Below are 25,136 nucleotides of genomic sequence, written 5' to 3'. Positions count from 1 at the left end.
GCCCTACGACACAAGGCTAGAATAACATCGTGCAAACGAGTGGGCCGCATTCGCAACCCACCATGGGCCTCAGCTTCCTCATGAATGTGGCCTACCTCCTCACAAGCCATAACCGAAGCGACGCCCCGCGAGACATCGAGAAGCAGGACCGTTCATCGATTCAAGCTCGCGAAAGCGACCGAAGTCCTCCAGATGCTTCATCAGATGACGAAGAAGACCAAAACCCTCCCTCTGCCTCGAGATCTCGTCCATTGCGACATTTCGGTACCATTGGCAGCACCCTATCAGGCCTAGGGCCGTCTGAGGATCCCAGTCGCACTCTGACCTCGTCCAGCTCCTCAGAACCACTCAAGCCGACTCTGGTCTCACGCGCGAGGACATTGTTCTTTCCCACAACGAGTCCTGGAGAGACTGCGCGCTATGTGCCCTACTATCGGTATTCGCCTATTATCTCCGGTGTCATCATACCGTTCTCGATTCTCCTCGAGATACCTGGCCTTACCGAGCATTGGTACATCCAGACGCAGGGTAACGAGACCGTGGACGTACGGCCGAACCCGGTGATTCTGGACGTAGGGCTGGCTTTCTCCATGGCTTGTGCTGTCTTCGCGAACGTCTGTCTCATTCTGAGGTTCTCCGAGAAGTGGATCAAGGCTACCACCCTGTTTTGTATCTTGTTCCTCACAATACACGGTCAGTCCTCGAAGTGTGTTTCTAGCATAGTCTGACACATAGCCCCGCAGACGCTATCAACATCGCTGCCGTGACTGCCTTCGGTGTTGTCCACCGCATAGATGACGGCTATACCTATGGTCAGTCATTCTGGATGATCCTGTGCTCGACCATAGCCTCTACGATCACGAATCTCAGCCTCATCGTCGACTACGTTCGCACAAAGGATTTCGCTAACAGCGGTATGCCATTTTCCCAATGCACTGTATCGCTCACTATATGCGCATTACAGGCAGCGGCTTGACGCGCAAGCAACGTTCGCTCGTTATCCTGGTGATCATCCTCCTGATGTACATCGCTCTGGGGGCGCTGATCAACTCGGTGATGCTCTCGCTCTCGTACATCAACGGGCTCTACTTTACCGTCGTCTCGATCGAGACCATCGGCTTCGGTGACATCCTCCCGGACAGCACAGGCAGCCGCGTCTGGATCTGCTTCTACATCGCGTTCGGGATCATCACGCTCGGAACTGTCATCACGCTTTGCCGCGACACGGTCCTGGAGGGGCTCGAGATCGGGTACCGCAAGCGGCTACGGCAGGTGCGCGCGCGGCGGCGCGAGGCACGGCGGTTCCGGCGGTGGCAGACGCGGTGGCGGCGCGCGATCGAGTGGCGGCTACGGCAGCAGGGCAGCGCGGTGTGGGTCGCGGACGCGCAGTGGCGGGAGGAGCAGGGCGTGCGCTTCGTCGGGCTCGGCGGGCCCATGGCAGGCGCGGGCGAGGAGTCGTGGGTGGTGCGCTTCCTCAAGTTCCCGCGGCTGCGCAGGCCCCCGCCCGAGGATCCCGCGCGCCGCCAGACGAAGCACATCGTCGGCCATCCGTTTGGCAAGCATCTCAACATCAACGCGCTGTCGGACGAGCAGCTGCACGCGGCGGCGCTCGAGGCGGGCGTGCCCTTGAACATGTTCGTCGACTTCAGTCCCGCGCACAAGGTCGCGCATGGAGATGAGCCCCCGCACCCCTCGGGCGGTGCACCTGCGGACGACGGGTGGCCCACGCATGTCGGCACGCCGACGGACGCGCAGCTCGGGCGCATGGCGTCTATACTCACGAAGATGGCTTTGGTCGTGAGTGGGCGCGAGATCCATGCACCAGGGCCGTCAGTCCGGCATAGGGAGGAGGTCATCGACACCATTGTCGAGGCTCAGGATGAGGAGCACGAGGCTGTGCGGGAGCGGAGGGAGACGACGATGGCTCACAGCAGTCGGAGGGCGGAAGAGCCGACGAGCCCTTTGCACGGCAAGTATATCGCTGCGCCGAAGTGGCTGAGGAAGTACGCCGCCGGTGCGCTGGCGGCGAAGCCGTATGCGATGCTCAAGAAGGAGATGCAGGATGAGGAGACGAGCGCGAACATCGTCAAGGCGAGTGATACTGGTTGCCTCAGGCGTCCCGTGGCTAACGATCCGTGCAGCTCGCGATAGCGTGGAGCGGCTTCTTCATATTCTGGTTTATCGGTTCCGCGATATTCAGTACCACCGAGGGTTGGTCGTATGCGATCGCCATGTACTTCTGTAAGTGTTCTTTGCGTTCGCTCGAACCTTTGCTCACCTCCGATGCGCAGGTTTCATTTGTTTCATGACAACAGGGTATGGTGACTACGCGCCAGTCACTCCAGCGGGCCGTTCCATCTTCGTCGTGTGGGCCTTGTTTGGTGTCGCCACCATGACTATCCTCGTAGCCGGTAAGCACCGGTTCTATTTCGTGAGCCGCAGCTATTGACGTTTCCGATCACAGTCATCGAGGACGCGTTCTCCGCCAAGTATCAGAATGCCATGCATTCGCAGGTGTTCGAGCGCGCCGTGCGCAAGTACCGCAGAGACACCGCAGACGAGGCAGCGGAGGTTCCGCACGCCGAGTATCAACTGCAACGCACGGCAGCAGACCGCATGCGTAACGTCGATGCCATACGCAAGGGCGAGGTCTCCGTCGAACCGGAGGCGCAGTCCATGGCTGCTATCCAGGCACAGATGGAGGAGGCGCACAAGAAAGCGCACAAGGAGCTGGAAGCCCTGCCGCACGAGATCATACGGCAGGCGCGGACGTTCCATGACTACATGCAGTTTTCGCCACGGGCGGCGGCCACGACGGCGATGGCCACGACGCGAGGAATGTGCCGAGGACGCTGAGACAGTTGCTGGATGAGATCGTGGCGAACGAGGATGCTGACGAGAGGGTCAAGCAGGAGATCCTGTCGGACGACGATGCCAAACATGTGCGTCTCCGTTCGCGTCCTTTGCTGTGCTGACCGCTGATGTTTGATCAATCCCCTCAGACCCTCTTATCTTGAGCATAGAACGTCAGTCATCTTCGAGTCATTGCTTCCTATCACAACTAACAGCATCTGTTGCAGGTGCCTTGAAAGCGATGATCCATTCCGCTGACAGCGCGTTACAAGCCCTCGCCGAACGTGACACACTGATGGCTATCCAGACCGAGCAGCGTGCAAATGCTCCCGGCGGCAGCCCCGAACTTGAAGCCGAAGAGGCTGAGCATATAGGCGAAGACGAGCAGACCGAGGACGACGAGAGCCCCCTGAGTAGCCCGGACTCTTCGACGCGCGACTCTGCAAGACATGCCCCCGTTCAGGAAGCGTCTCCGACGAGCTCGCCTCCGTCATCGACCCCTCCCGACTCCGTTTGCCACCTCGCCCGGTGAGGATACTCCGAACAACCATGTTCTGAACGGACAGTCTCCGCAATTGATTACGCCCACAAATCGATATGACACCTTCACGACTCAATGACGTCCACGCATCTCTTTATCGCATTTCTCTGCATGTGTGCCCCTATTGTATTTGCTAGCGTCTCAGGATTCCACGTCGGACATCTACTCATTTCTGTAACATCTACACCGATACGCTCATCATGCATTGCACATTCTTACACGACACAGCGGCAGTTGATTCACAGAATCCATGTACACTACAAGAGCGATGGCACGCAGGATCCGCCTGCGCAAGATAATGATAAAATCGCGCGACGCGCAAGGAATAAAAGAAGTACTGATGACCAGCGCACACGGTCCCCATAGTAAATTAGTATCTCAGAAAGCACGTCAGTTCAACGAAATCTCTTCCGTCTCCCCAAGATCATCGTCCCCCTCCGGAATATGCGGGGCGAGCTCCTTGTCCACAGGTGGTGGTGGCGGAACCTCGACGACAGACGGCGTGATGACCGGTACGGGCGACAGCTTTGCTTCCTCCGTCGATTCCCGGCGGCCAGCCGACACAGGCGGTGCGCTATCAGGCGGGTCCGCCGCCTCTTTAGGCGTCTGCACGTCAGGCCGCGGGGAGGCCGACTCCTTCTGTTGTGGCGGCGACGTCGGCGCACGCTCCTTGGGCACGGGCGGGACGGGCGGCGGGGGCTGGGACTGCGCAGGCGGGGGAAACTTAAAGTTCTTCGTCATCGTGCCCTTGCGTATGTGTCCCGGCGAGCGGCTCACGTTCAGTTCCTCGCTCTCCTCCTGCTCCTCTGGCATCGGCTCGAACCTGTGCGGGGCCGTCGCGGCGGGCGGCGAGGCGGACGAGACGCGCTGTGGAGGCATGGACTGCCGGTTCGCGGCGCGGGTGGGGTGCTGTTGCTGTGAGGGCGACGCGCTGTGGGCGCGCGGGAGGCTCGCTTGGGACATGGACTGTGGCCGAGAGAGCTGCGTGGGCGCGGGTGGTGTTGCGCCGAGGTAGTATGGGTGGATGGGCACCATTCTGCGTTGGCGCGTCAGCGGGCTCGGTACACTTCGCGTGTGATTAGCGGAAGGACGGTACTCACTTCTTCGCGGAGTGACACGCGAGGATCCAATGCGGCTGCACGACGGGGATGCTGAGCTGCAGCGCCTTTTGGTACTCTACGCCCGGCGCGGTGGTGAGGCCCCCCGACGCCGCGGCGCCGGTAGGCGTCGCGGCGGGGGTCGTGCACACGAAGTGCGTCGTATCGATCTCGATCTTCTCGCTCCACTTCGCGCCCATCTCCTGCAGCGCCATCTTTGAGTTTTCGAGCAGGACGGGGTCCTGCAAGTTCCCGAAGCACACGCAGATGCCCGAGGTGTCGGTCATGGTGTGCGTGCGCACGCGGAGGATGTTAGACGGGAACACGCCCGCGGTGGTGCGCAGGACGAGCTGGAAGGTGTACTCGGTGTCGATCTGGAGACCGGAGAGCTTCGTGGAGGTGTTGGTGAGGGGGGACGGGATGGCAGCGAGGCGTTGGCGATTACGGTAGATGTCGAGGGAACGCAGCTTCGCAGTGGCGAGTTTGAGGGTTGGCCATTCTAGTGTTACGGACGTCTGCGTGACGTTCCGTACCTTCCGGGAAACATTGCCTTTCCACCTCTCCATGAAGTAGACGGATCCTGCTCACCTCCAGCTTCGGGTTCTCGGGAGACTTGGTGCCATATGTCTGTAGGACGTCATTCTGCAGATTCCAAAAGTCCGTGTCGCGTCTCTTCTCTTCGGTGGTGTTGCGCTGTACTGAGATGTTGACTATGGAGCCTGTCGTCGCTCCGGGTGGTAGTAGCAAGGACGGGAACTCTATTAGGTGGGCCCGCTCCCCCAACAAGATCTATGGGAACACGGTCGATGTTCAGCTGGTTTCATGCACAATCAGGAGGAACTTACAGCCATCCCAGCATCTGGTTTATGGAGTGTCTCAGCATTCATCGCCACCAACTAGCCTGTCAGTGCCGGTACTCACCCAGCTTCCCCACCGTGAACATGAAGCTCTCCTGTGATTGAACCATGATATGCGTTCACTCTGTTAACTCCTAATCAGACCGTGGACTCGGATGGCTTCACGCGCGGGCCAGTGGGTATAGGAATGAGAGTGAGAAGCAGAGTTATACCGCAGCCTGCCAGGCCAGTGAGCTCAGGCTCGCGTCCCGCCACCGCGACAGGATCACATGATCTAATGCTTCCACGATAAGTTACGCGTCGCAGCCAGACCTCCAACCATTATCTCCCCAAGCAAGCTTGCTCGAGGCGCATGTCAAATCGGTCTGCGCTGCTCATAAATACGTGTAATTATGCCCCTACGCCTCAGAATTGAATATTGAAGCCTTGAAGTAGCATACATCCGACTACAAGACAAATAAGTAAGGACCACTGGCGTGCACGTTCGTTAGTATCTAGAGCCAGTGGCACTCCTCCGGCACAGACTCTGCTCCAGGTCCAGGAATGTATCCGCCCACAACCAGACGGACACGCAGTCCTGAACGCAGAGCGCAGGGTATCCGCGATCCCAGTGGCTGCGCCACCTGCGGCAAGCGGCTGATACCCTTCGGCAGACCGTAGTAGAGACGCACGTAGACGGTCAAGAGCGGATTTCTCGTGCAGGAGCGTGAGTGCTTCGTCCAGGCTCGGCCAATCCATGAACTGCCAAGGGGGAGTGCCATCAGGAGATAGCGAGAGGTCGACGGGTAGGTGAAGGGCTCGCAAGCTGCTAGGCGTGCGAGAGAGGAGTGGCGAAAGCGATGGGTGCAAGGCCGCAGAGTCAATGTCCATCATGCCCATGACAGCGACACGCAGGGATTTGAGGCGGGAGTGCCGGGACAGATCCATCTTCTCAAACACTGTCGGGGATGTCAGTCGACAGTGTCGCATAGTAACAGACGAGAGAAATGCGTACGATCGGATTTTGGACCACAGTGAACTTCCAGTTCTTCTAAGGTGCTCTCAGATTCTCCGATCACCTCTAACAGGACAGGAACTTCATCGAGCGACGAGAATAGCGCACAAATGAGCTTCTGCAAGGCGAATTTGAATTTGAAGGGCGGTCGCCTGAGCGCACCCAACAACCCCACCGTATCCGTCAAAGCGGCGAAACTCAATTCCTGAATACACATCGTGTGGCCAGCCTTGCCCACGCTCGTCGCTGGTCGTGGCTGACGTGTCGGCAGGTAAAGCACATGCTTGAGCTGCAACGAAGAGGCCTGCGGAAAAGCGGCGAGCAGACGCATTGTGTCGGAGGGCGAGTCGAATACAATTGACATGAGGTGCAGTGCCCGTAGCTTGGGCAGGGTGAACAAAGGTCGAAGCGTCTTCTCGGAGGATTCCTCATCCAACCCATCGTCGGCGTGCATCTTCCGGGGCCCACATTTGACGTCCACGGCAACCAATCGCAGACAGTCGATGTTGGGCAACCTCGAGAGCATCTCCTCGATGAGCGGTATATCGGACGCCTCCCGGTCATCAAGGGCATCGAGACGTAGGCGGACCTTCGTGAGTGTGACATCGCAGACACATTGCGTTATTCCGGTGTCGATTGACGAGGACGAAAGGATGATGTCCAGGAACTGTTCACAGCCGGCAGCGCCCTTCAGCTCGATCGCTTTGAAAAGGTGCCGCCGGGTCGTCGCGACCCATGCACGCTGTGTGAGGCCGCACGCTCGGAGGGCTGAGCGGTCAGACGACGATTCTTCGATGATGTAGTCCCATAGCTCGGGTGGTAGCTCGATCTGCGAAGTTGGCGGTTCCATCGGATTGATGACGATGGGCGTATGGGTGCACCGAGTATAGCTATAGGTCCATTGTAAGCGTATCGCAGATACAACGTTCAAGCGCAGCTCTCACGGAGGGATCTATGTGAGTCTTGTGGCCACTGAACGTCTTGACTCGCTAGGTGCCGCAGTCAACGTGTGAGGCCTGAGGTTGTCGCAAGCAGTCAGGCGGCCCGCTTATAGCCTTCACACTGCAGCAAAAGCAGACGTTGAATGAGCCATTTGCCATCGATGCTGGGGTCACGGCCACACGCACCTCACGATTGTCGGAATAGGCCCAAACTTGCTGTGACAAAGGGGCGCCGCACTCGAAGAGGAGTGTGAGAGCAACTCGGATGAGCGTCTGGTATGAATCACTGTTCAACGTTCAACGCTCGATTTGGACGGTGCTGGCGGCAGCGCAGCGTATTAGTCCGTAACGAACGCCTGTGGATGGGAAATAAAGGTAGGGGGCTCCGTAGATGCAGACACGATGAAACGAGACTGATCAGGAATCATAGTAACAACTGCAGGTTGTGCAGCGTCGCTCTCTGTGATCCGCCCCGTACTGTGATGACAGGTCCGCAATTCAGCGGTTTCCCAGAGCCTCTCAATCTACATTGTGAATTATCCATGATAGAGGTGAGGCACATGTGTTTTGCAGCGGATTCGACTTCTAGTGGGCCAATGTTGGTTGTAAGCATGGCATCTATGACATCGTACACGACATTCGTGGATCAACTCGAGCCTCAGCCTAAAGGTCTCCGAATTCTCCGTCGACCAGAGTATACCATGACAGATACTGGCTGCAGCGTGCAGAACTTGTGGGCTTCATACCTGTGTGTCTGCTTCTTTCTGCCGAATGCCATATGTTCAGCTTCAAGCAGACCCGAAAAAGTATGCGTACTTACGATCTCCTCCAATTTCCAGAGGTAACGTACCTTCGGTGTTCCGTCGGGCGAACAACCAGGTCGCTGCTCTTCCGGTACCAATGCCTGGGAACCAAACACCAGATGGACACGCAGCCCTGCAAGTAGAGAGCAATGCAGCCGTGACAGCAGTGGCAGCACCACCAACGACTTGACCACCCGTGGAGTCCAGCGTCTGTCCCCCCGCTCCAGACCGACGGTCAAGATTATGGAGACGACCAAGTGGGGGTTTCGCTTGTGCAGGAGCACGAGCGTTTCATCAAAGCTCGGCCAATCCATGAATGACCACTCAGGGGTGCCCTCTGAATGCACTATCTGAGTGATAGGCACGTGGAGGGTCCGCAGACTATTGGGAGTGCGAGAGAGAAACGCTAGAAACGTCGGCGGAAACGCATAGGTAGGCGCGTCAGCGATTAAAGAGCGCATTACAAAGACATTTAGGAGCTTGAGGAGCGAGTGCTGGGATAGATCCATTGTCTCGAGCACTGTCAGGGACATTGGTTGTGAATCATATGTCGCAGTCATCGAGAACGTACGTACGGCCTGAATTCACCGCACAGTGCATTCCGAGATCCTCCAAGGTGTCCTTCGCTTCGTCCACCATTCCTTGGAAGGACGTCTCCACTGCTTGGTCACTTAACCAGCCCAACGCAAGCTTCTGGAAGGCGCATTTGAAAGGCGGTTGCCTAAGCACACTTAGCACCCACAAGGGCACTGGGTGCGTCGACGAGGCGATCGACATCTCCCGGATACAGATCTTAGAGTCCGAGGTGGCATTTCTGTTTGCCGGTAATCGCGCGGGCCCATGGAGTAGTAGGCTCTGTAGAGGAGGACGCAATTCCCGCAGATGCAGGCATGACACTTGCGGAAAAGCGATGAGAAGGAGCAAGATGTCAGACGCCGAATCCAATGTGGTTGACATAACGTGTAGCGTCTGCAACCACAGTAAGGTGAACAGTGATTGAGGCGGCTTATCGGGGTATTCGTCGTCCAAGGCGTCGCCCGCGCGCATCGTCGGCCTACATTTGACATCCACGCCAACTAGCCGCAAGCAATTCACGTTGGGCAATGCCGAGAGTACTTTTTCCAGGAGTGGTATGTCGGACGCCTCGGGATCCTCAGGAACATCGAGACGTAGGCAGAATGCGGTGAGTGTGACATCGCGGACGCACTGCGCCACTCCAGTGCCAGTCGATGAGGATGAACGGATGATGTGTTGTAATGCTCTACAGCGATCGACGCCCTTCAGCGAGACCGCCTTGAACAGGTATCGCCGCGTCCTTGGTACCCATGCCCGCTGTGTCAATGCGCAGGCTCGGAGGGTCGGAAAATTGGATGACAGCTCGTCGATGATGTCGTCCCATAGTTCGGATGGCAGCGCAACGTGTAATGGTTGCGAGCCCATCGCACTAGACAATATACAGGTGCGTGCGCAGCCTCCAGCCAATTCGTGAGTGCATTACGGATGCGACGGTAAAAGCAGCTCTCACTGAATGACAGGTCTTTAAGCCGCGGTACATTCACGTCTTGACCAAGAGTTCGCGTTCAGCGTAGCTGCGCGAATGCCAGACCTAACGGCCTCAAAATGACCTGAGATTTGATTTCAATGACACTACACGCCGAATTGGATCTGTTAGAGAAAATCCCGCCAAATTGTAGGACATACCTGCGAGGCAGAGGGAGGCAGCGAGACCCTTGTGAGAGGAGGTAGTTAGAGACCCCTGATCAATCGATGCGGGTCCTCCATAAAAACTCTAAGTGACCGGCGGACGTTCCATTCACGTGTCCGTGATTCTAAGTCACGCAATCATGCCTGTGGCGCTATGCCGCATAGTATGCATGTCTATGTGCCAGTAACATAAGTAGCCGACGATGCTGCAACGGGATTGACAGCGCGATACAGACTCACGAAAACTTTTGAAAGTAGAGAGTGTACAATGCATCCTGGCTCCGGCATGCGAGCGTCGATACACCACACCATCGCACTACATGAGGTCATGCCAATAACAAACAGCTAGTAGCGATGTCTCGTCACTTGACGAGACCGTTCCTAGCGTCCGAATCGGTACAGCCTGAGACATCACCGAGCACTCGCGAGAGTGGCAAGCGTGTTCAGAATTCGAGGAGTGTGAAAGAGGAAGAGATTGGGTTGACAACAAGCGATACGAGTCGACGTTCAGCGTAGACTGCGACCTGCGGCCTACGATTGGAGTCAGCAGTCCGTCGGGCGTATGGGGGGAAGTACTATGCATACCTCATCGTCTCAGTTGCAGTCAAACTCCCAATAAGCCCGGTGTAAAGCACGCGCTGCTGTTCAACAAGGATCAGACAAGGGCTAGATATCAAGATAGAGCAGCTTACCGCGCAATCATTCCACGGCATCATGAGGTATAGGAAGCCAGCAGGACATTCCGGAGGCAGCAAGAGGACGAGTGGGCCGATTTTCCTTCGCCACGACTTTGATTCTCATGCCCGCAAGCAGGGTGTTACGTAGCCGATCCGTCAACGGTCCGACGACATCGGGAATAGTTTCTCCTTCGCGAATACACAATGAGAGATCGAAGGTTACCCGCAACGCAGGTTGGTTCTTCGCGAGGATGGCTAGAGAGCGATCGAGGGCCGGCCAATCGAAAAACTCCCAGAGCATAGGCTCCGTACGGGGTACGGAGAGCACCATGTAGATGATAAGGCGGCGCAAACATTCGAGATGGAGACGAGACAGGAAGGTGGGAATGACAGTGTGCGGCTTGTCACCTGCAACGAAGCGACGGAATGAGAAGCCAAGAAGAAGGGTGTGCAGCCTGGCGTGCTTTGTCAAGTCGCCCTCTCGCAGGACTAGACACAGTAGTGAGTTCAATGCATTGAGTCGCGCCACAAGTATACTCACATGAGTCGTCGACTCGCTTCCCAACCATTAGGTATAGATGTTCGAGAGACTGCTCTGATAACTTGATGACATCGAACAAGGTAGGGTCGTCGTCAGTGCAGCTCCAGGACACCTTCCGTAGACGAAGCTCGAATGGATACCGTGATAAACCACGTAGGACGGTCGCCATGCCTTTGATACCAAGGACCCCTACAACGAGGGTTTTGATGATCATAAGAGCGGTAATGCTTGCTGTGTCATTTGCCTTGACATCTAGTGTCGAGTCTAGTGGTTGGTCGAAGTGTATGCCCCCGAGTTCTAGACTCGCGAGAGACGGGAAGCATGTACAGAGCGCCCAAAAGTCTGCCCAAGTCATGAAAGACACCCAGACAATGCTGAGGCTCGAGATTCTAGACGAAGAGAACAGAGGGCCTATAGAGGTAGCATTGATATCCACCTGTTCATCGACGGAAGCCCCGGAAGCCAAGGCGACGAGCTCATTGTAGTTGCAAGAGAACAGATGCAATGATACGATGTTCGGCAGGTGACGAAACGCCCATCGAGCAGCGTCGCGTCATTCAGGCCGGGCATTGCTATAAGCTTTGAACTTGACAGTCCGCACATAGTCTTGTACGTTGGTACCTGCCGCTACCGACGACTTCAGGATGGCGACGAAGGAGATCGACTTCTGCAAGTTTGACGGCTCGAAGAGACGACGGCGAGCCCACTTCTCCCACGCACAGCAAGTCAGACTGCACGCAGAGAGAGAACGATGGTCGTGGCAGAGGTCCAGTATGTTTTGGCAAAGTTCCGGCGGGAAGACTGGCACCGACATGGTACTCTGCGTAGGCCATACGAAGAACCACATATATGCGTGACCTTACTTGAGCTCTTATATGAGGACAGCACATACAACGACGCACCGGAACAGACGATGCCATCTTCGCGCTAAAGCCTGGCGTAAATCCCCTCCAACAATCCTCCTCCGACTGGACGATTTAGCACAGCTAGGGAGCGCAAACACCAGACAGTCCGGGGGGTAAGTCTGAGGCCACGAAGCCCGGTTGCAGGTCCAGTATAGGATAGACAACCACGATGCGGTAGTCGTTGGGAGACAGCGCGACTCTGAGGAGCGGCGAGCAGTGACCCTCTTCAAGCAGCCACAAGCGTGTGGCCGTGGCTTCAGATTCAGATCGGGGCGGACGTACCCAACGTAAATAAGTAAGTTCTTTCCATTCCGGAAATTTACGCGTGCCAACGTACTACGCCGCTATGATACTATGCCATCTGTGAGTTGATCCATTTACTTATATAGGACCTGGCGAGTCATTCAAAGTATGATGTGATTGAGCACAGTATGTTCTGTTCGACGCGTCGTTGACATATGATGCCACGAATGAACACTCAGGCTGCTGGCAGGAGATGATGCTGCTCAGGCTGTTCAACTTCAAGTTGTATTGCTAACCTGCAGTATTATCCGTAATTTGGGCGCAAGCGGCACCTGTCGCTAAGATACTGTCATTATAGAATCACTTCTTCCAGAAGCTCCGTTCCACGACTCTGAAGCACGGGTACAAAATGCATATGACACAGCTACCCACGATGATGCCTATGTCGCCGCTTCCTGCCTTTGCTATGGGCCCGATATACCAAGCCTGGTCCATGCTGGGAATAATGATCCCGAAGGCGCACAAGAAGGCCAATGTGGCAGCCACACCAAGAGGCAACTTGCGGGGTTGATCCCACGCGCCAAGGTCGTACGAGTCGAAGTCGTTCTTGCGGAAGATGAAGTGTTCCACAAGGATCATCACTCCGTGAACGACACTCCAGTACCCGATGAGACCTGAGATCATACGGGTCAATGGGTGATGAAACGGGACGACCGCGGCTCATACTCATGATGTCTGTGAACGTGGTATAGAACCGTGTTGCGCATACGATACCCACGCCGACCAAGCTACCAAGTACGCAGATTGTCAGCGGGAAGAGCGCGCCTAAGTCGCAGATCGCCATAAGTAGACTCACATGGCCGCAGACACAGTAGCGTACACATATCTTGGCACCTTCGCGAAGTAATAGCTGATCGTCATCAAGCTCGACGAGAAGGTGTACATTGTCGGTGCACAAGCGCTCGGGATTGTCAGCGCACACAAAGCGGTCATGAACTTCCCGAATCCTCCGGCTGGAGAGAGGATGGCTTCGAAAAGCCCGCCGACATTGTTGCCATTGTCGAATCCTGCCTGCCACGTTGCATCGCTTCCAGAGAGCGCCACCGCTGCAAACGCGGCACCCAACATATGGCCTGTGATCTATAAAGTAAGACTTCAGCATAATCACTGAACCTCAGGGATTGTCAATGGACGTACACTGGCGATCAGGAAACCAGCGTAAGCATATAAGAACACTCGAAGCCTGTGGTTCTGACATTAGCGTCGAGACCATTTGTTCAGCAGCCCCTGCCAACACGTACTGCGATGCGCTTGCCGAGTGATAGACACCATAGTCAGATGTCATCGTACACCAGCTGATCACACTGGACGCTGTTACAGTCGCAAATGTAATGACAGCGGACGCGGAAATTGGTTCGGAAGCGGGAGCGTTGTAGAGGTGTTTCCCTCCAATGCCCAAGAGCATGATGAATGCAACGACGTTCGGTATCCAGGCGACGCTCTCGTACCTGAATGGAGGCTCAGGCATTCAGCGTCGTGTCAATAGAGGCCAGATATTTGTGCTACACTGACCAGTGAATGACTCTGTATCCACAGAACGACACCTGGCGAACGTGAGCACGACGTACGTGGTGATGCGACATGAGCTCACCAGCAGTGATAATACGGCGATGATTACAATGCCTACGGTGTCATCCAAATGTCCACTGGACACGCTTGCGAGCATCTGGCCACCAATGATGGTATTCAAGATGAGAAAGCCTTCCATGGTGAAGACGTTGAGTGCGCTCGGAAGCATGGCGCCGTAGTAGCTTGATAATCGTGAACATACTCGACGATGGTAAGTATCAGCGGTATCACATACCCCCAGGTATAACGCGCTTGGACCATAGAACGGATACCGAGCTTTGGCCCGAACACCGCACTGAGTAGCGTGAGCGACATATCCGCGATCTCGCGCCAGCAAACGTACAAGTAAGCCGGTATGATGCATGATCTGCGGAAATCAAAGTCAATAGCAACTCGACTGATGGGTGCATATGACACTCACATGATATCGACAATGAGGAGGATTATAAGCGACTCCCGAAGGCCAAGTCCATAGAAAGCCGGTCCTACGGTGCCAGTCCCGAAGCTGTTGCAATTAAATTTTACACGTGAAGGCAAACATCGTGATGAGAAATGCATACGCAAGCACGTTCATGTTCGCTGTGAACCAGACAAAAAAGAGCTGATACAATCTGCCATCCGTCCTTTCGGAAGGAGGGATGGGATCAATGCTAGATTGTGATGATCATCAAGTGTCATCTAGCATTATACATGTTGGAAAATCTCACCCATTCGTCTCAATCCCCCAGCGTGTCAGCGCGTGAGTGACCCTCTCAAAAAACCCGCGTTGCTCAGGGTGCAGGGACGGTGTCCTCTCACTGGCGCTGAGCTCTTGCACGCCGAGGTCGGATTTCTTCTCATCAACGGGAGTCTCCATCTATCACATCACATGATAAGTTCTCGGCAGTCTTCGTACAACAGAAGACACAAACATACCGTCGCTTTGTGCTTCGCACCCGGTGGGTGTTGAGGGAAGAAGCCAGAGGGGCGGAGGTAAAGAGGCGCCGATAGAAGGCATGGATGGCGCTTGATGTAGGAAAACGAAGCGGAAGATGCCCACGCACCGCGCGGTTGTTCGATGACAGGGAGTAAGTTCAGTCAAATTGACGGTTCAGATAAGGCTGGACAGGCAGTATTTGGGGTATGTGTATACAGCGAAGATACCTCCCAGCGAGTGCGAGCGACGGCGTAAGGAAATGAGGTAGCACATCTGAGACATGAGCGACAAAGTCTTTATGTCGAATACCCGCCCGGCGCAGGCGGAGTATCGTCTCGAACTTTCTTGTCTAGAACGCGCTTCTAGAACTTCTCGCAAAGCTAATCGTGACACTCACGTAGTTAGCAGTGCTCGAGTGGACGCCCTCGACAACACCATACCTCTTCGAACCGTTGATGGTCCCAGTGCATTTGTACCTTGTCAATGGTTCCACGGGGTATCCACCATTCCAGAAATGCAAAGAACAGACAGTCGACCAAGAGGATAATCGTAAAGATTGGTCCTGCAAATCGTCCCAGCTCCAGCGTCCTGAGTGCTCGGTATGTGACTCCATCGATCGCGAGGGATGGGTAAAAGTCACCTACCGTTGCAGTCTGACCCAGAAGGACCGAGGACGCGTTCGCATGACATTGGAGTAAACTCGCTCCGTTCGCTCTGCTATTTGCGCCCAGTCGTAGAACTGCTTCACGCGTGCATGTGCTCGAGCGGGATCGTGTTGGCCTTTGGAGACGATATCGATGGCTTCGGCCATGGCTCGTACCACATCTAGTTATTTCGGCCAATAAGTGGGTTTTCATGGAGGACCACAGGGCCTGGGACATACCATCTTCGTCGGGGTTGGCAAACGACATCATATCGTCAGGAAGGATCTCCGGGACGCCTCCGACGCGAGTCGCGACAACGTATAGCCCCGCGCAAGCCGCCTCAAGGATAGCGATGCCAAAGGACTCTGTGAGTGATGTGTTCAAGAAGATAGACCCCGGGTTAGCACCTTAACATGGGACATCGTCCAATGAGTGAATGAAACATTATCTCGACCGACAAACGTCTTACGTCGGGAACGTCGCTGTGACGAACAGAGCCCAACATCTCGATCCGATCTTGAAGTGTGTGTTTCTCCCTCATCTGTAGAAGATCAATCATTTTTGGACCATCTGCTCCTGCGTCGCTTTTCAAGATTTTGCTGCACAATGATGGAAGCGAGTACTTGCCTATGACGAACTTCACGTTGGGGAACAAGGCGCATATCCGTGGCGCAGTCGCGACCAGAAGATCTATGCCCTTCCGATACGCCAGACGAGATATGACCACTATTGTCACTGTTCACAACCGCAATTATCAGAAAGGCAGTCGCCGAATTGAAGCAGTCGTGAATGAATGACCTTCGTTTGTCTTCTTAGCATTTGGATCAGGTTTGAATTGATCTGCGACTAGGGCGTTCGGGATGACATATACACACTCTGGTGGTAGTCTTGCGCGTAGAACTGTGTTCTCGCGTCTAAAGACGCGTCGTCAAACGTTGGACAAGCAGAGAAGGCGTGTTACGAACCCCGTATGCGAGACGCAGATAGCGGCATCTACATTTCGGAGAGCGGCTTCCAATAGTTTGTTCGTCAGGATACTCGCAGCATCGTCAAAGCCAAAGAGACTATGATCAGTGAAGACGGTGCGTACACCCATATGATGCGCGTGTAGTATCCCTTCGTGCCCGAGAGCAGAAAGACTGGCATGAGCGTGTATGAGCTCCACTCCCTCTCGCAGGACGATAGTGCGCAAGTAAGGGAGGAAGGTCAGAAAGTTCGGTAGAGTGGCGGACGAGGCGATCGTCGGGAAGGGCACGTAGTAGACTTTCAACCCAGGGAGTAGCCATCGGATGCCGACGCGATCCGGAGGATGACTGTGCGTAATGACTATCACCTATCATTCGTGTTGGCAAGCTGAAGACATAAAGGCGTCACACTTACCCTATGCCCTCGCTTGATGAGGTTGGCACTGAGCATGTAAATGTGGCTCTCGACACCGCCCACATTTGGGTGGAAAAAGTCACAGACCATCCTACCATCATGTTAGTATAGCCAATGACTTATCAAGAAACAACCCGTACGCTATCACGCACGATAGCCTGTCGTGCATGTTCATTGCAATCGACGCCTTTGCACATATTCATGCGAATGGCATGAGTTGGATATGAGTCTCAGACTCTACCAGTGACAAGACCCTGGCCGTCGGAAGCGGACGCAATTGACACAGCACGGATCTCAGCAAGTGTTTACTCTCATAACCGAAGGCTCAATGGTGTAGTGGTTATCACACCTGTCTTACAAAATGGACACAGGTGGTCGCCGGTTCGATCCCGGCTTGAGTCATATTTTTGTTTTAACCTTCAGATCAAGAGCTTGTGTCGCAGAACCAGAAGTGGTGGCTAGCCTTGTGTCATATCTGATCAAACCGGAGGCCTACTTTATCACGGGTTCATCGCGGTGCGTGGTGTGATACGTGAAAGCATCTCGGTGAACGACGGGACTTGGGCGGGACGTTGTCCGGCTAGCGAACTGACAAGAAACAGGTGTCTTCAGACACGTAGCCCCATCGTGGCATGAACTCGTATACTTAGCCAATTGTATACTACATAGCAACGTTCACAACTGAGCAGCGCACCGAGAGTCTCAAAGTTTCGGCAAAGGCGCTTTGACGATAGCCGCCATCATCTGGTACTGCTCTTCCGAGTAGGGCATATATCGGCCACCCATGAATGGCTCCGCACTGGTAGACGTTTAGTTAGTCACGATGTCCGAGTAGACGAAGTCGGCACGTACGCAGGCGGGACGTTGATGTAGCTCCGTAGGTGCGTGAACGTGTCGAAGCTGTATTTCCCACCCCATCTACCGTCTAGTAGAAGCTATCATCAGCATCATCGGGCAGTCCCGCAGCAAGGGCGACGTACGGCCAGAGTCGCGGAAGCCACCGAACGGCATTTCGTACACTGCAGCGGATCAGTTCACTTCATGCAGTCTGGCTGAAGGGTTAGGGAGAAACGTACAGGTTAGCTGACTCGTCGTGTCGTTGACGACAAGTGCACCACTGCTCGCGCGCTGTAAGACTACACGGTGCGCTGAGTCTCTCGAGCCAACTTAGCACAGAGTAGGACTTACATTGCTGCTTCACGTCCTCGCTGTTTGTGAACAAGTAGATGACCAATGGGACCGCCCTGGCCCGCGAAGCGGTCAGCAGCCGCTGCGACGACAACGCCCGCGGAATCGCATTACGTACTGCTCATTCATCAACCTTATCGTTTCTTCCGTGTTATCCACAGGAACCAGTGGCAGGATCGGTCCAAACAGCTCTCTGCGTACATGATCAGCCTTCATCTCCGCACCGGCGCCGTCACGTAGATGTGCAGGCAGCATGCCTCACGTCTTTGGCACTCACTCTTCCATTAACGCGTCGCCCGGCGCCACGTTCTTCACAATCGCTGGCGCGATCCGCGTCTCGCCGTCGTACTCGCCGCCCTTGACAATCTCGCCTTTCGTACGCGCCAGCAGCGCGCGCAGCCGGGCGTGGTGCAGCGGGTTCACGATCTTGCCCCAGCGCGCGGACGCGTGCAAGGGACCTTTCGGCCAGAACGAATTGTAATGCCTGAGCAACGCAGCAACGAACGCGTCCTGCTTCGCCCGGGGTACGTAGACATGGTCAGGGGACACGCAGAGCTGAAAAGGGAGAGTGCACGTTCAGACAAATTCCATTCAACGTCAGAGGAATGTATTGAGCTCAGACACACCTGTCCGCTGTTCTGCCCCTTTCCGTGCAGCACGCGCTTGGCCACCAAGTCGAGGTCCGCGTCGTCCGCGATCACGACGGGCGACTTGCCGCCGAGTTCGAGCGTCACCGGCGTCGCGTGCTTTGCCGCTGCGGCGGCGATGATGCGCCCCGTCCTGCCGCTGCCCGTGAACACGATGTGGTCCCACCTAAGCTCGAGCAGGTGCGTCGTCTCGGGGACCGCGCCGTTCAGCACCGCGTACGCGTCGGGGTCGAGGTACGTTGTGAAGAGGTCTTCCATGAGCTTGGACGAGGCAGGGGCGAGCTCGGAGGGCTTAATCACGCAGGTGCAGCCCGCCGCGATGGCGCCTATGAACGGTCCAAGGTTCAGGACGTATGGGTAATTCCAGGGTCTGAGCCGGGCGGAATGAGCGATTCAGTGCCGGGTTGGGACGCTCGGCCCTCGGCACTCACCCGATGACCAGGGCTACTCCCTGCGGAACCTTATACACCGTCGCGTCCCAGCCCTTTTTGAAGTCTTCCACGACGTCCACTTGCTCGGGCGCGTCCATTCCACGACGTTGTCGATTGCATACCTCACTCCGGCGACCACGCCGTTCAGTTCGCCTACCGCTTCGAGCTTAGGCTTGCCGAGGTCGCTATTGACCGCCGCCTCCAGGGCAGACAGGTTCTCCTGCACGAGTCGCCCAAGCTGGGAGAGCTGCTTGCGGCGGTATTCTATCGGCCTGGTCTTACCAGTATTGAAAGTCGTCCGCAACCTTTCGTAGACCTATATGAAATAAGTCAGTTCCGACATCGTGGTTACGGCTCATCTCGCCAGCCAAAACCCGCTCCACAGTGCTCGCGCGGGCGGTCTATCGTTTCTACAACGGCTGAAACCACCAAAATCCGCGCGAAATGCAGAGCAGAGGATTCCACCGATGCGACCAATGGGCTCCAAGCGGTTGGCATGACCAATCTGGTCAAAAACGTGACGGGCACCGCAAAAATGACCAGTCAATTCTAATGTCGTGCATTTCTCGCGGATTTCACTGCTGCAATCCGTGCGGAGGCATCGTCCACGCAAGATCCAGTGTTAATTTAACCCGAGCGTGTCAAAAAAGCTCACCTCGTTGATCTCGTTAAGAGAGTGGTATCGCAGTTGAGTGGACGACATGCTGGATGAGTAATGTCGTGGCTGCAAGGACTGCTAGTTATATAGCCGCTGACCAATGCTTCCGACACACTGTGGCACGGAAGCAAGTCCTTGGAAAAATCCAGCATCAACGAGGGTACTGGCAGTAGTGCGGTGAGAATGTCAGGGCCTTACGGGGATGGGATGGCAGCGCGATAACGGACACTGGCGCGAGACCACCGGCTATGAGAGTACTGAGAAGGGTGCGGGCGACGAGGGTCGTTGCTGGTCGTTGTTTCTCTTCAAGTTGCGAGGTGGCTGCTCTTTCATGCGTCCGAGCCATGCATCCGAGCCATGCATGCATCCGAGCCTGTTGCGATGGGTCTGGTCTTGGCATCGAGTCTTTGCGTGCATGTAATGAATGCAACGGACGGTAAAGTTAACCTTCTGGCGTTGGAAGACTAGAAAGACGCGGTGCTGAGCAGGATGGGTATGTAGTGCGCCGCTGACAGTGATGTGTATAGATTGTGCACGACCAATTCCAGCTAAGTATTTGCATAACAACAGACCCTAGTCTCCGTTGCATAAGTACCATAAAAGAACGGCAAGCGCTTTACCGGGCCCCGGCATGCAGACACTGAGACAGATTGGCAGACGGACTCAACGACGCTTCGCTTGAGAGCAAGCGCCAGCCTGTCGCCGTCAATTGGCCGCGCATATCGAACCCAAGGCGATTTGAGCGCGAGCCGCAACCGGGCCCCGACCATATCATAGTTTAATACACGAGGGGCCCGTGTCTAATATGTTATGCAAATAGATGTATGGTATGGAGCGAGCATAATCCGACAGATGCAGGGTCCAAAAACATGGTTCAGTCCGGGCTCGAACCGGAGACCTCCTGTGTACGTCACCATGTGAGACAGACGTGATAACCAACTACACCACTGAACCTTGTTCGATGGCGCATCTGCTATACCACGGGCTGACCCCAAAGATGCTTCTCCGTCATTATCGGAGACTACCCTTGCAGCGTTTGCATCGCCAAGCTGCGAGTTGCACTGTTGCAAGACCCACACAAATCACTACTGGCCCCAGTCCGCATCAAGGGCCTCCGTAGAACTTGACTGTTTGGATCAGCTCCGAACCCAGCAGTGGGGGCATTCATGATCGGGACTCGTTCTGCAGCCATGGTTAACTCGGACAAAGACAAACCACGAACAGTCCTGCTCTTGGTCGGTTTGATAGGGTCAGGGAAGGTGCGCAGTACGCGACACAACACTCTGCCTGTGAAAATCAGGATGATTGACCGTGTCTTATCCAGTCGACCTTCGCCCAGGCGTTAGAACAACACATCCCGCATTATAGACGGTGCAACCAGGATGACCTCGGCAGCAGACCGCGCGTGGAGGCCCTCGCGCGACAGAGTTTAGGTGAGGGTCTGTCGGTATGTATCGACCGGTCGAACTTCGATGCCCGGTGAGTCGCTGTGCTATGCAACGGAAGGAGAGTTGTATCTGGGAGCGGGCCTGCCAGGCACAGTGCTTATGCGTGGCAGGCAGCGGGCAACGTGGATAAACATCGCGCGCGAGTTCCCGGGGACGGACGCATGGGTCCTCGTCTTCGACACACCATACGAGGTGAGTATTGACCCCACGCATCGAACGAGGTGCCTCATCACGATGGAACTTGACCATCGCACCTACCTATTAGGTATGCGCACAACGCCTGCAACAACGTAAGTCCCCTCGCTCCTCCTACCACCACCGTCTCCACCCCGTCCCACAGGCACAGACCACCCCACAATCAAAACCCCCACCGATGCCCTCGTCATCCTCTCCCGCTTCCACTCCCAATACCAAGCCCCGTCTTCTTACGAAGGCTACGCCCGCCTCCTCAGCCTCCCGCCTGCCGAGCAGCGCGCCGAGTACACGCGCGAGGATGTCCAGGACATCCTCGACCGCTTGCGTGACGCGACGCCCCCGCCGGAGCCGCAAACCCGGATTGATGCATTCTTCTCTGATGCGGGGAGGGGGTACAGCGGGCAGAGGGGGTGGCGGGGGAGTGGTGGGCGTGGGTTCAGGGGTGGTGGGCGAGGCTTCGGGGGCGGTGGGTATCGGGGTTTCCGCGGTGCGTCGAGTGCGGGAAGGGCGAGCGCATATACGCTTTACGATAGACCGAGAGGCTGGTCTGCGGAGGGAGGTTCTGCGCCGCGTCAGAGGCAATCGACGGATCATGATGGGCACCACGGACGTGCAGAGGCGGATTCGTGGAGGCGGGATAATACGCGGCCAGAGCACTAGGGTAATCAGTTGAAAGTACCCTGCCGAGCAAGGCTGCTGTCCCCTTGTCTATCTGGTGATTGCTCTGTAAGAAAGGTTTGACGGCTGAACGTTACATGCGCGACTTTGCCCACGGCGGAGAGCTGCAACCTGTTGACGTGCTCGGAGCCTGCGCTCGCTATCATCCAGATCCGTTAACGGCGAGTCGCAAAGTCGCGGATCGGAGAACTGCGAGAGGTGACACAAGATGAGTGCCATGCCCTGCGCTTCAACGAGTAGAGGCCAACGATATAGAGATTGAGCCATATGGTGAAGGTGTTGTCGCATTATGAGCCGCGCCCGTCGGGAAGTCGCAGGTCGTCGTGGTGTCAGCCGTCAAACATATTGAAAACAGCATCGATACACATCGCGGCCCACCTTCCCACGTAGTTCGTAGAGGATGCAAACATCAAGACACCTCTCCCAGCGCAGCGCCAAGCCCCGCTCTCAACCTCGCCACCGCCTCCCTCGCCAACGTCCTTATCCTCCCTTCCTTCTCCCCTCCCTCCGCGAATCCTTTCCCCAGCCTCTCCGCGATCCTCCTCACACCCTCGTCCTCCCTCGCCCATTCGCCCTCCACCCGCTGCCGATCCCACCACTCGCCTGCGGCGGCGCGTGTCCGTGGGTCACGCATCACCGCGCCACGTGTATACCGCAGCGTCGCGAGCCGGGTGGACGCCTGCTCGAGCGCGATGTGGGCGGCATTCGCGGGAGCCGCGGGGTCGGCGAGCCCGCGGGGTGTGGAGGGCAGGAGGAACTGCGTGAGGACGGGCGTGAGGAGGAAAATGAGCTGGCGGAGGGCCCAGAGTGTATCGTGCCACTGGGGTGTTGATGAGTCGGGAGAGTGAGGGGAAGGGTGATCGGGCGTACCATGAACACGTCCAGCCCGTTTGGCGGGACGTCGACTGTGGCGGTGATGATCCAATACGTTTCCGTTACCGCAGCGCATATGAGCGCGCCGACGATGTATGTTCGCCAGCGTTCGCGTCCGGTCCTATGGATGGTGAGCAGCCCGACGACGGCCACTTCGCAGACGTATTCTGCGAGCGCGCGCGGTAGCGCGAAGAGCGCGTAGTCATCGAACGTCTTGCAGTGCTCACATTCTTGCAAGACGGCTTGTCCGAATCTGTGCACACAGATAAAGTGTCAGCGTTCAGGCAAAGGGCGCGAGTGGGAGCGTGAGCAAGAACCTGACATAGAGCGTGCGCATCTCGAACGACGAGAGGCGAGTCAAGAGGTTCTCAAGCGACCTCGGAAGCGGCGCGTGCGTATCCAGTCCCGCACGTCGTATAATCGTGCTCCGTATTGTATCCGGCGAGGCATTGAGCGGTATATGCAGCCGGCTGAAGAGGTTGAGGGGCCAGCAGAGAATGAGGTTGTACAAGATGTACAGCGTGTGTAGGCCCACGAGAATGGTGAGGTAGGGCTCATACGGTGTTTCTGGGCGAGAGCTGCTGTTCCGCTGACGCAGGTAGAAGACGACGGGAAGGGTGACCGCGATGGCGGTGAAGAGATAGACGTCGACGGACGCGCTCACGAGTACCATAGCGAGATGTGGCTCAGCATGGGAGTCGCCTGGCTAGGACTCAGACAACTTTGAGCCTAAGCGGTTTTCAAAGCACGGAGAAGGACGGCGTGAAGTCTGACTCAAGACTGAGCCTGCCGGCGAGAAAAATGGTCGAGGTCGAGGTCGAGGGTCAGGGCGGCGCGCGCCGCAAACGCGCTACTGTCTACAAGATGGATCACGTGGCTTGGCACGCACACGCTTAGGCGCTTCGTGCACGTCGACCTCCTCAGCCACTCTCCAGGCTCTACATACAGCACTCACCTCAGGCAGGCTCTCTTCTCTCACGACCACACGAAATGTCGTTTGTCCTGCGACCAGCTGCGAGGGGCTGCATGGGCTGCATCAAAAGCGCTGGGGCTTTCCGGACATCTCTGGCCCAGAGGTCCGTTGCCCATGCAGCTCGCGCAAACGCAAGCAGGACGGTAGCAGGCCAAGAACATGCCACAGCACGGCTCTCGCATGCTCAGAGGCGTGCGTACAAGCTCCAAGTGCCCATGATCTGCTTCTAAGGCTGTTCCGATCCAGGATGGGCGACGTCAACGACCGAGCAGTCCACCACCGTCGACCCAGCAGAAGTAGAGTCTCTGCAGTGCTTGGAGGAAGGCACGCAAAAGCTCGAAGAGGGCGACGTCCAAGCCGCCAAGGTACGACTCCCTTATTCCGCGCACGCGCCAACGGACGTCCAACTCCCTGACGCCCCGTCAGGCACTCTACCAGCGCAGCGTCGACATCAAGCGCACCGCAAGCTCCCTCTTCAACCTCGGCGTCACGCACTACCACCTCAGTACGTCCCGCGCCCGCCCAGCCCGCCCGTCGGACGCTGACTGTCCAAGAGGAATACGATGAGGCCATCGCCGCGTGGAAAGAGTCGATAGCTCTCCAGCCCTCCAGCGCCGACGCGCACACCAGTGCGTCTGCCTCCCGTTCACCCCATTCCCTCTACTCACAGAGCATCGATGTAGACCTCGCGAGCGCGTACATCATATCGCCTATCAGCCGGCCCGACCTCGCCTTGCACCACCTCCAGTACGTCTCCCGCCCTCTCTCCCACCTCCCTCGTCCCAAGTACCGCGCGGAACGTTGACCGACGAAACCCCTTGCCCAGGGTCGCCGCCTCTCTCCAACCCGAAGACCCCGAGATCGCGTTCAACCTCGCCGCCGTCCTCGAAGCCTGTAAGTCACACGCAACCCCATCCAAAGTAGCTAGCTCACCGAGACGCACAGGTGGTCAGCTCGAAGAGCCTTGGTGTACTACAAGCGGAGCAAGGAGTACGGCGTCGACCGTGCGGCGATGCACATCCGGAACGTTCGTGTCCAACGCTGCTACATGCTGTAGGATGTGCTCATATGGTGCGATGCAGGTCAGCGCGAAGATCCTAGGCCAGAAGTTGAAGGCGGCGGAGGCGCAGGCACAGGGCGAGCCCCAGAAAGGCGATGCATAAACCTACAATCCTCGTATAATCACTACTGACAAGATAGAACTCGCTCGTACATCTGAGACATGCGCCTCCAGCGTGCGCAGTTCTTAGCCCCGCTGAGTTGCTTCGATCCGCTATCTCTGCAGGCGAATTCGACTACGGACAGGCGATCCGCCTGGCG

The 25,136-nt window shown here is 56.4% G+C and overlaps 11 protein-coding genes and 2 non-coding genes across 13 annotated transcripts; 4 read left to right on the top strand and 9 right to left on the bottom strand.

The window, feature by feature from the left end:
• Positions 1–62: 62 nt before the first annotated feature.
• On the top strand, positions 63–3,385 carry B0H18DRAFT_1123673 (uncharacterized protein; the record flags this gene model as incomplete). The annotated part of the gene is made up of 9 exons (XM_048034722.1): positions 63–693; positions 744–914; positions 965–2,085; positions 2,142–2,241; positions 2,292–2,411; positions 2,465–2,789; positions 2,849–2,952; positions 3,003–3,026; positions 3,081–3,385. 9 exons carry the CDS (start codon positions 63–65, stop codon positions 3,383–3,385), a joined length of 2,901 nt encoding a protein of 966 aa, XP_047888247.1.
• A 399-nt stretch (positions 3,386–3,784) lies between these two features.
• On the bottom strand, positions 3,785–5,458 carry B0H18DRAFT_883860 (uncharacterized protein; the record flags this gene model as incomplete). The annotated part of the gene is made up of 5 exons (XM_048041001.1): positions 3,785–4,430; positions 4,495–5,024; positions 5,080–5,280; positions 5,337–5,350; positions 5,413–5,458. The coding sequence occupies 5 exons, from the start codon at positions 5,456–5,458 to the stop codon at positions 3,785–3,787; spliced, it is 1,437 nt and encodes a 478-aa protein (XP_047888246.1).
• Positions 5,459–5,716: 258 nt separating this feature from the next.
• Positions 5,717–7,271, bottom strand: B0H18DRAFT_38525 (uncharacterized protein). The gene is made up of 2 exons (XM_048037868.1): positions 6,343–7,271; positions 5,717–6,286 (listed from the first exon to the last, which is right to left on the bottom strand). Exons 1-2 carry the CDS (start codon positions 7,190–7,192, stop codon positions 5,754–5,756), a joined length of 1,383 nt encoding a protein of 460 aa, XP_047888245.1. The 5' UTR covers positions 7,193–7,271; the 3' UTR covers positions 5,717–5,753.
• Positions 7,272–7,761: 490 nt separating this feature from the next.
• On the bottom strand, positions 7,762–9,686 carry B0H18DRAFT_1034932 (uncharacterized protein). Its single transcript, XM_048030285.1, has 4 exons — positions 9,612–9,686; positions 8,662–9,558; positions 8,104–8,606; positions 7,762–8,047 (listed from the first exon to the last, which is right to left on the bottom strand). Exons 2-4 carry the CDS (start codon positions 9,524–9,526, stop codon positions 8,024–8,026), a joined length of 1,392 nt encoding a protein of 463 aa, XP_047888244.1. The 5' UTR covers positions 9,527–9,558; positions 9,612–9,686; the 3' UTR covers positions 7,762–8,023.
• A 686-nt stretch (positions 9,687–10,372) lies between these two features.
• On the bottom strand, positions 10,373–11,471 carry B0H18DRAFT_38520 (uncharacterized protein). The gene is made up of 3 exons (XM_048037867.1): positions 11,009–11,471; positions 10,483–10,956; positions 10,373–10,431 (listed from the first exon to the last, which is right to left on the bottom strand). The coding sequence occupies exons 1-2, from the start codon at positions 11,361–11,363 to the stop codon at positions 10,490–10,492; spliced, it is 822 nt and encodes a 273-aa protein (XP_047888243.1). The 5' UTR covers positions 11,364–11,471; the 3' UTR covers positions 10,373–10,431; positions 10,483–10,489.
• A 951-nt stretch (positions 11,472–12,422) lies between these two features.
• On the bottom strand, positions 12,423–14,832 carry B0H18DRAFT_38375 (cytosine-purine permease). Its single transcript, XM_048037859.1, has 13 exons — positions 14,701–14,832; positions 14,493–14,641; positions 14,346–14,435; positions 14,207–14,290; positions 14,129–14,152; positions 14,021–14,080; positions 13,808–13,967; positions 13,729–13,760; positions 13,458–13,664; positions 13,354–13,399; positions 13,013–13,296; positions 12,883–12,944; positions 12,423–12,830 (listed from the first exon to the last, which is right to left on the bottom strand). The coding sequence occupies exons 2-13, from the start codon at positions 14,639–14,641 to the stop codon at positions 12,517–12,519; spliced, it is 1,512 nt and encodes a 503-aa protein (XP_047888242.1). The 5' UTR covers positions 14,701–14,832; the 3' UTR covers positions 12,423–12,516.
• A 270-nt stretch (positions 14,833–15,102) lies between these two features.
• On the bottom strand, positions 15,103–16,815 carry B0H18DRAFT_883913 (transferase; the record flags this gene model as incomplete). The annotated part of the gene is made up of 8 exons (XM_048041004.1): positions 15,103–15,289; positions 15,346–15,526; positions 15,585–15,752; positions 15,808–15,929; positions 15,969–16,080; positions 16,144–16,259; positions 16,311–16,678; positions 16,726–16,815. The coding sequence occupies 8 exons, from the start codon at positions 16,813–16,815 to the stop codon at positions 15,103–15,105; spliced, it is 1,344 nt and encodes a 447-aa protein (XP_047888241.1).
• A 232-nt stretch (positions 16,816–17,047) lies between these two features.
• Positions 17,048–17,127, top strand: B0H18DRAFT_t135. The gene has a single exon. It is a non-coding gene; the product is annotated as a tRNA-Val (tRNA).
• Positions 17,128–17,427: 300 nt separating this feature from the next.
• Positions 17,428–19,694, bottom strand: B0H18DRAFT_1123668 (aldehyde dehydrogenase; the record flags this gene model as incomplete). Its single annotated transcript, XM_048034721.1, has 11 exons — positions 17,428–17,524; positions 17,578–17,650; positions 17,706–17,744; positions 17,802–17,861; positions 17,914–17,969; positions 18,032–18,106; positions 18,203–18,468; positions 18,540–18,930; positions 18,992–19,074; positions 19,119–19,307; positions 19,647–19,694. 11 exons carry the CDS (start codon positions 19,692–19,694, stop codon positions 17,428–17,430), a joined length of 1,377 nt encoding a protein of 458 aa, XP_047888240.1.
• An 825-nt stretch (positions 19,695–20,519) lies between these two features.
• Positions 20,520–20,603, bottom strand: B0H18DRAFT_t134. Its single transcript has one exon. It is a non-coding gene; the product is annotated as a tRNA-Val (tRNA).
• Positions 20,604–20,672: 69 nt separating this feature from the next.
• B0H18DRAFT_913561 (P-loop containing nucleoside triphosphate hydrolase protein) lies at positions 20,673–21,731 on the top strand (the record flags this gene model as incomplete). The annotated part of the gene is made up of 5 exons (XM_048041578.1): positions 20,673–20,908; positions 20,974–21,128; positions 21,208–21,289; positions 21,363–21,387; positions 21,438–21,731. Coding segments are annotated over exons 1-5 (648 nt in total), but the record flags the coding sequence as incomplete, so codon positions are not given.
• Positions 21,732–22,472: 741 nt separating this feature from the next.
• Positions 22,473–23,667, bottom strand: B0H18DRAFT_1034905 (uncharacterized protein). Its single transcript, XM_048030284.1, has 2 exons — positions 23,161–23,667; positions 22,473–23,096 (listed from the first exon to the last, which is right to left on the bottom strand). Exons 1-2 carry the CDS (start codon positions 23,514–23,516, stop codon positions 22,604–22,606), a joined length of 849 nt encoding a protein of 282 aa, XP_047888238.1. The 5' UTR covers positions 23,517–23,667; the 3' UTR covers positions 22,473–22,603.
• A 100-nt stretch (positions 23,668–23,767) lies between these two features.
• B0H18DRAFT_1034900 (uncharacterized protein) lies at positions 23,768–25,102 on the top strand. Its single transcript, XM_048030283.1, has 8 exons — positions 23,768–24,008; positions 24,063–24,181; positions 24,243–24,321; positions 24,371–24,445; positions 24,500–24,563; positions 24,643–24,710; positions 24,779–24,843; positions 24,899–25,102. The coding sequence occupies exons 1-8, from the start codon at positions 23,834–23,836 to the stop codon at positions 24,977–24,979; spliced, it is 726 nt and encodes a 241-aa protein (XP_047888237.1). The 5' UTR covers positions 23,768–23,833; the 3' UTR covers positions 24,980–25,102.
• The last annotated feature ends 34 nt before the right edge of the window (positions 25,103–25,136 follow it).

This window comes from Fomitopsis serialis (genome assembly GCF_022376445.1).
Source record: "Fomitopsis serialis strain Sig1Antser10 chromosome Unknown B0H18scaffold_103, whole genome shotgun sequence".
Classification (NCBI taxonomy): domain Eukaryota; kingdom Fungi; phylum Basidiomycota; class Agaricomycetes; order Polyporales; family Fomitopsidaceae; genus Fomitopsis; species Fomitopsis serialis.
This window is presented reverse-complemented; position numbering and strand designations above follow the sequence as displayed.

Bases quoted from the DNA above. Each gene is read 5' to 3' on its own strand.
- B0H18DRAFT_38525 (XM_048037868.1), bottom strand. From the start codon at position 7,192: ATGGAACCGCCAACTTCGCAGATCGAGCTACCACCCGAGCTATGGGAC. The intron at 6,287-6,342 runs GTACGCATTTCT...CATCCCCGACAG, and splicing joins CTGTGGTCCAAAATCCGATC to TGTTTGAGAAGATGGATCTG.
- B0H18DRAFT_1034932 (XM_048030285.1), bottom strand. From the start codon at position 9,526: ATGGGCTCGCAACCATTACACGTTGCGCTGCCATCCGAACTATGGGAC. The intron at 8,607-8,661 runs GTACGTACGTTC...TGTCCCTGACAG, and splicing joins CTGTGCGGTGAATTCAGGCC to TGCTCGAGACAATGGATCTA. The intron at 8,048-8,103 runs GTAAGTACGCAT...GGCATTCGGCAG, and splicing joins TCTGGAAATTGGAGGAGATC to AAAGAAGCAGACACACAGGT.
- B0H18DRAFT_38520 (XM_048037867.1), bottom strand. From the start codon at position 11,363: ATGACTTGGGCAGACTTTTGGGCGCTCTGTACATGCTTCCCGTCTCTC. The intron at 10,957-11,008 runs GTGAGTATACTT...TACTGTGTCTAG, and splicing joins GAAGCGAGTCGACGACTCAT to TCCTGCGAGAGGGCGACTTG.
- B0H18DRAFT_38375 (XM_048037859.1), bottom strand. From the start codon at position 14,641: ATGGAGACTCCCGTTGATGAGAAGAAATCCGACCTCGGCGTGCAAGAG. The intron at 14,436-14,492 runs GTGAGATTTTCC...ATCACAATCTAG, and splicing joins TGGGGGATTGAGACGAATGG to CATTGATCCCATCCCTCCTT. The intron at 13,761-13,807 runs GTGAGCTCATGT...CACGTTCGCCAG, and splicing joins TCGCCGTATTATCACTGCTG to GTGTCGTTCTGTGGATACAG.
- B0H18DRAFT_1034905 (XM_048030284.1), bottom strand. From the start codon at position 23,516: ATGGTACTCGTGAGCGCGTCCGTCGACGTCTATCTCTTCACCGCCATC. The intron at 23,097-23,160 runs GTTCTTGCTCAC...CTGTGTGCACAG, and splicing joins ATGCGCACGCTCTATGTCAG to ATTCGGACAAGCCGTCTTGC.
- B0H18DRAFT_1034900 (XM_048030283.1), top strand. From the start codon at position 23,834: ATGTCGTTTGTCCTGCGACCAGCTGCGAGGGGCTGCATGGGCTGCATC. The intron at 24,446-24,499 runs GTGCGTCTGCCT...GCATCGATGTAG, and splicing joins CAGCGCCGACGCGCACACCA to ACCTCGCGAGCGCGTACATC. The intron at 24,844-24,898 runs GTTCGTGTCCAA...GGTGCGATGCAG, and splicing joins CGGCGATGCACATCCGGAAC to GTCAGCGCGAAGATCCTAGG.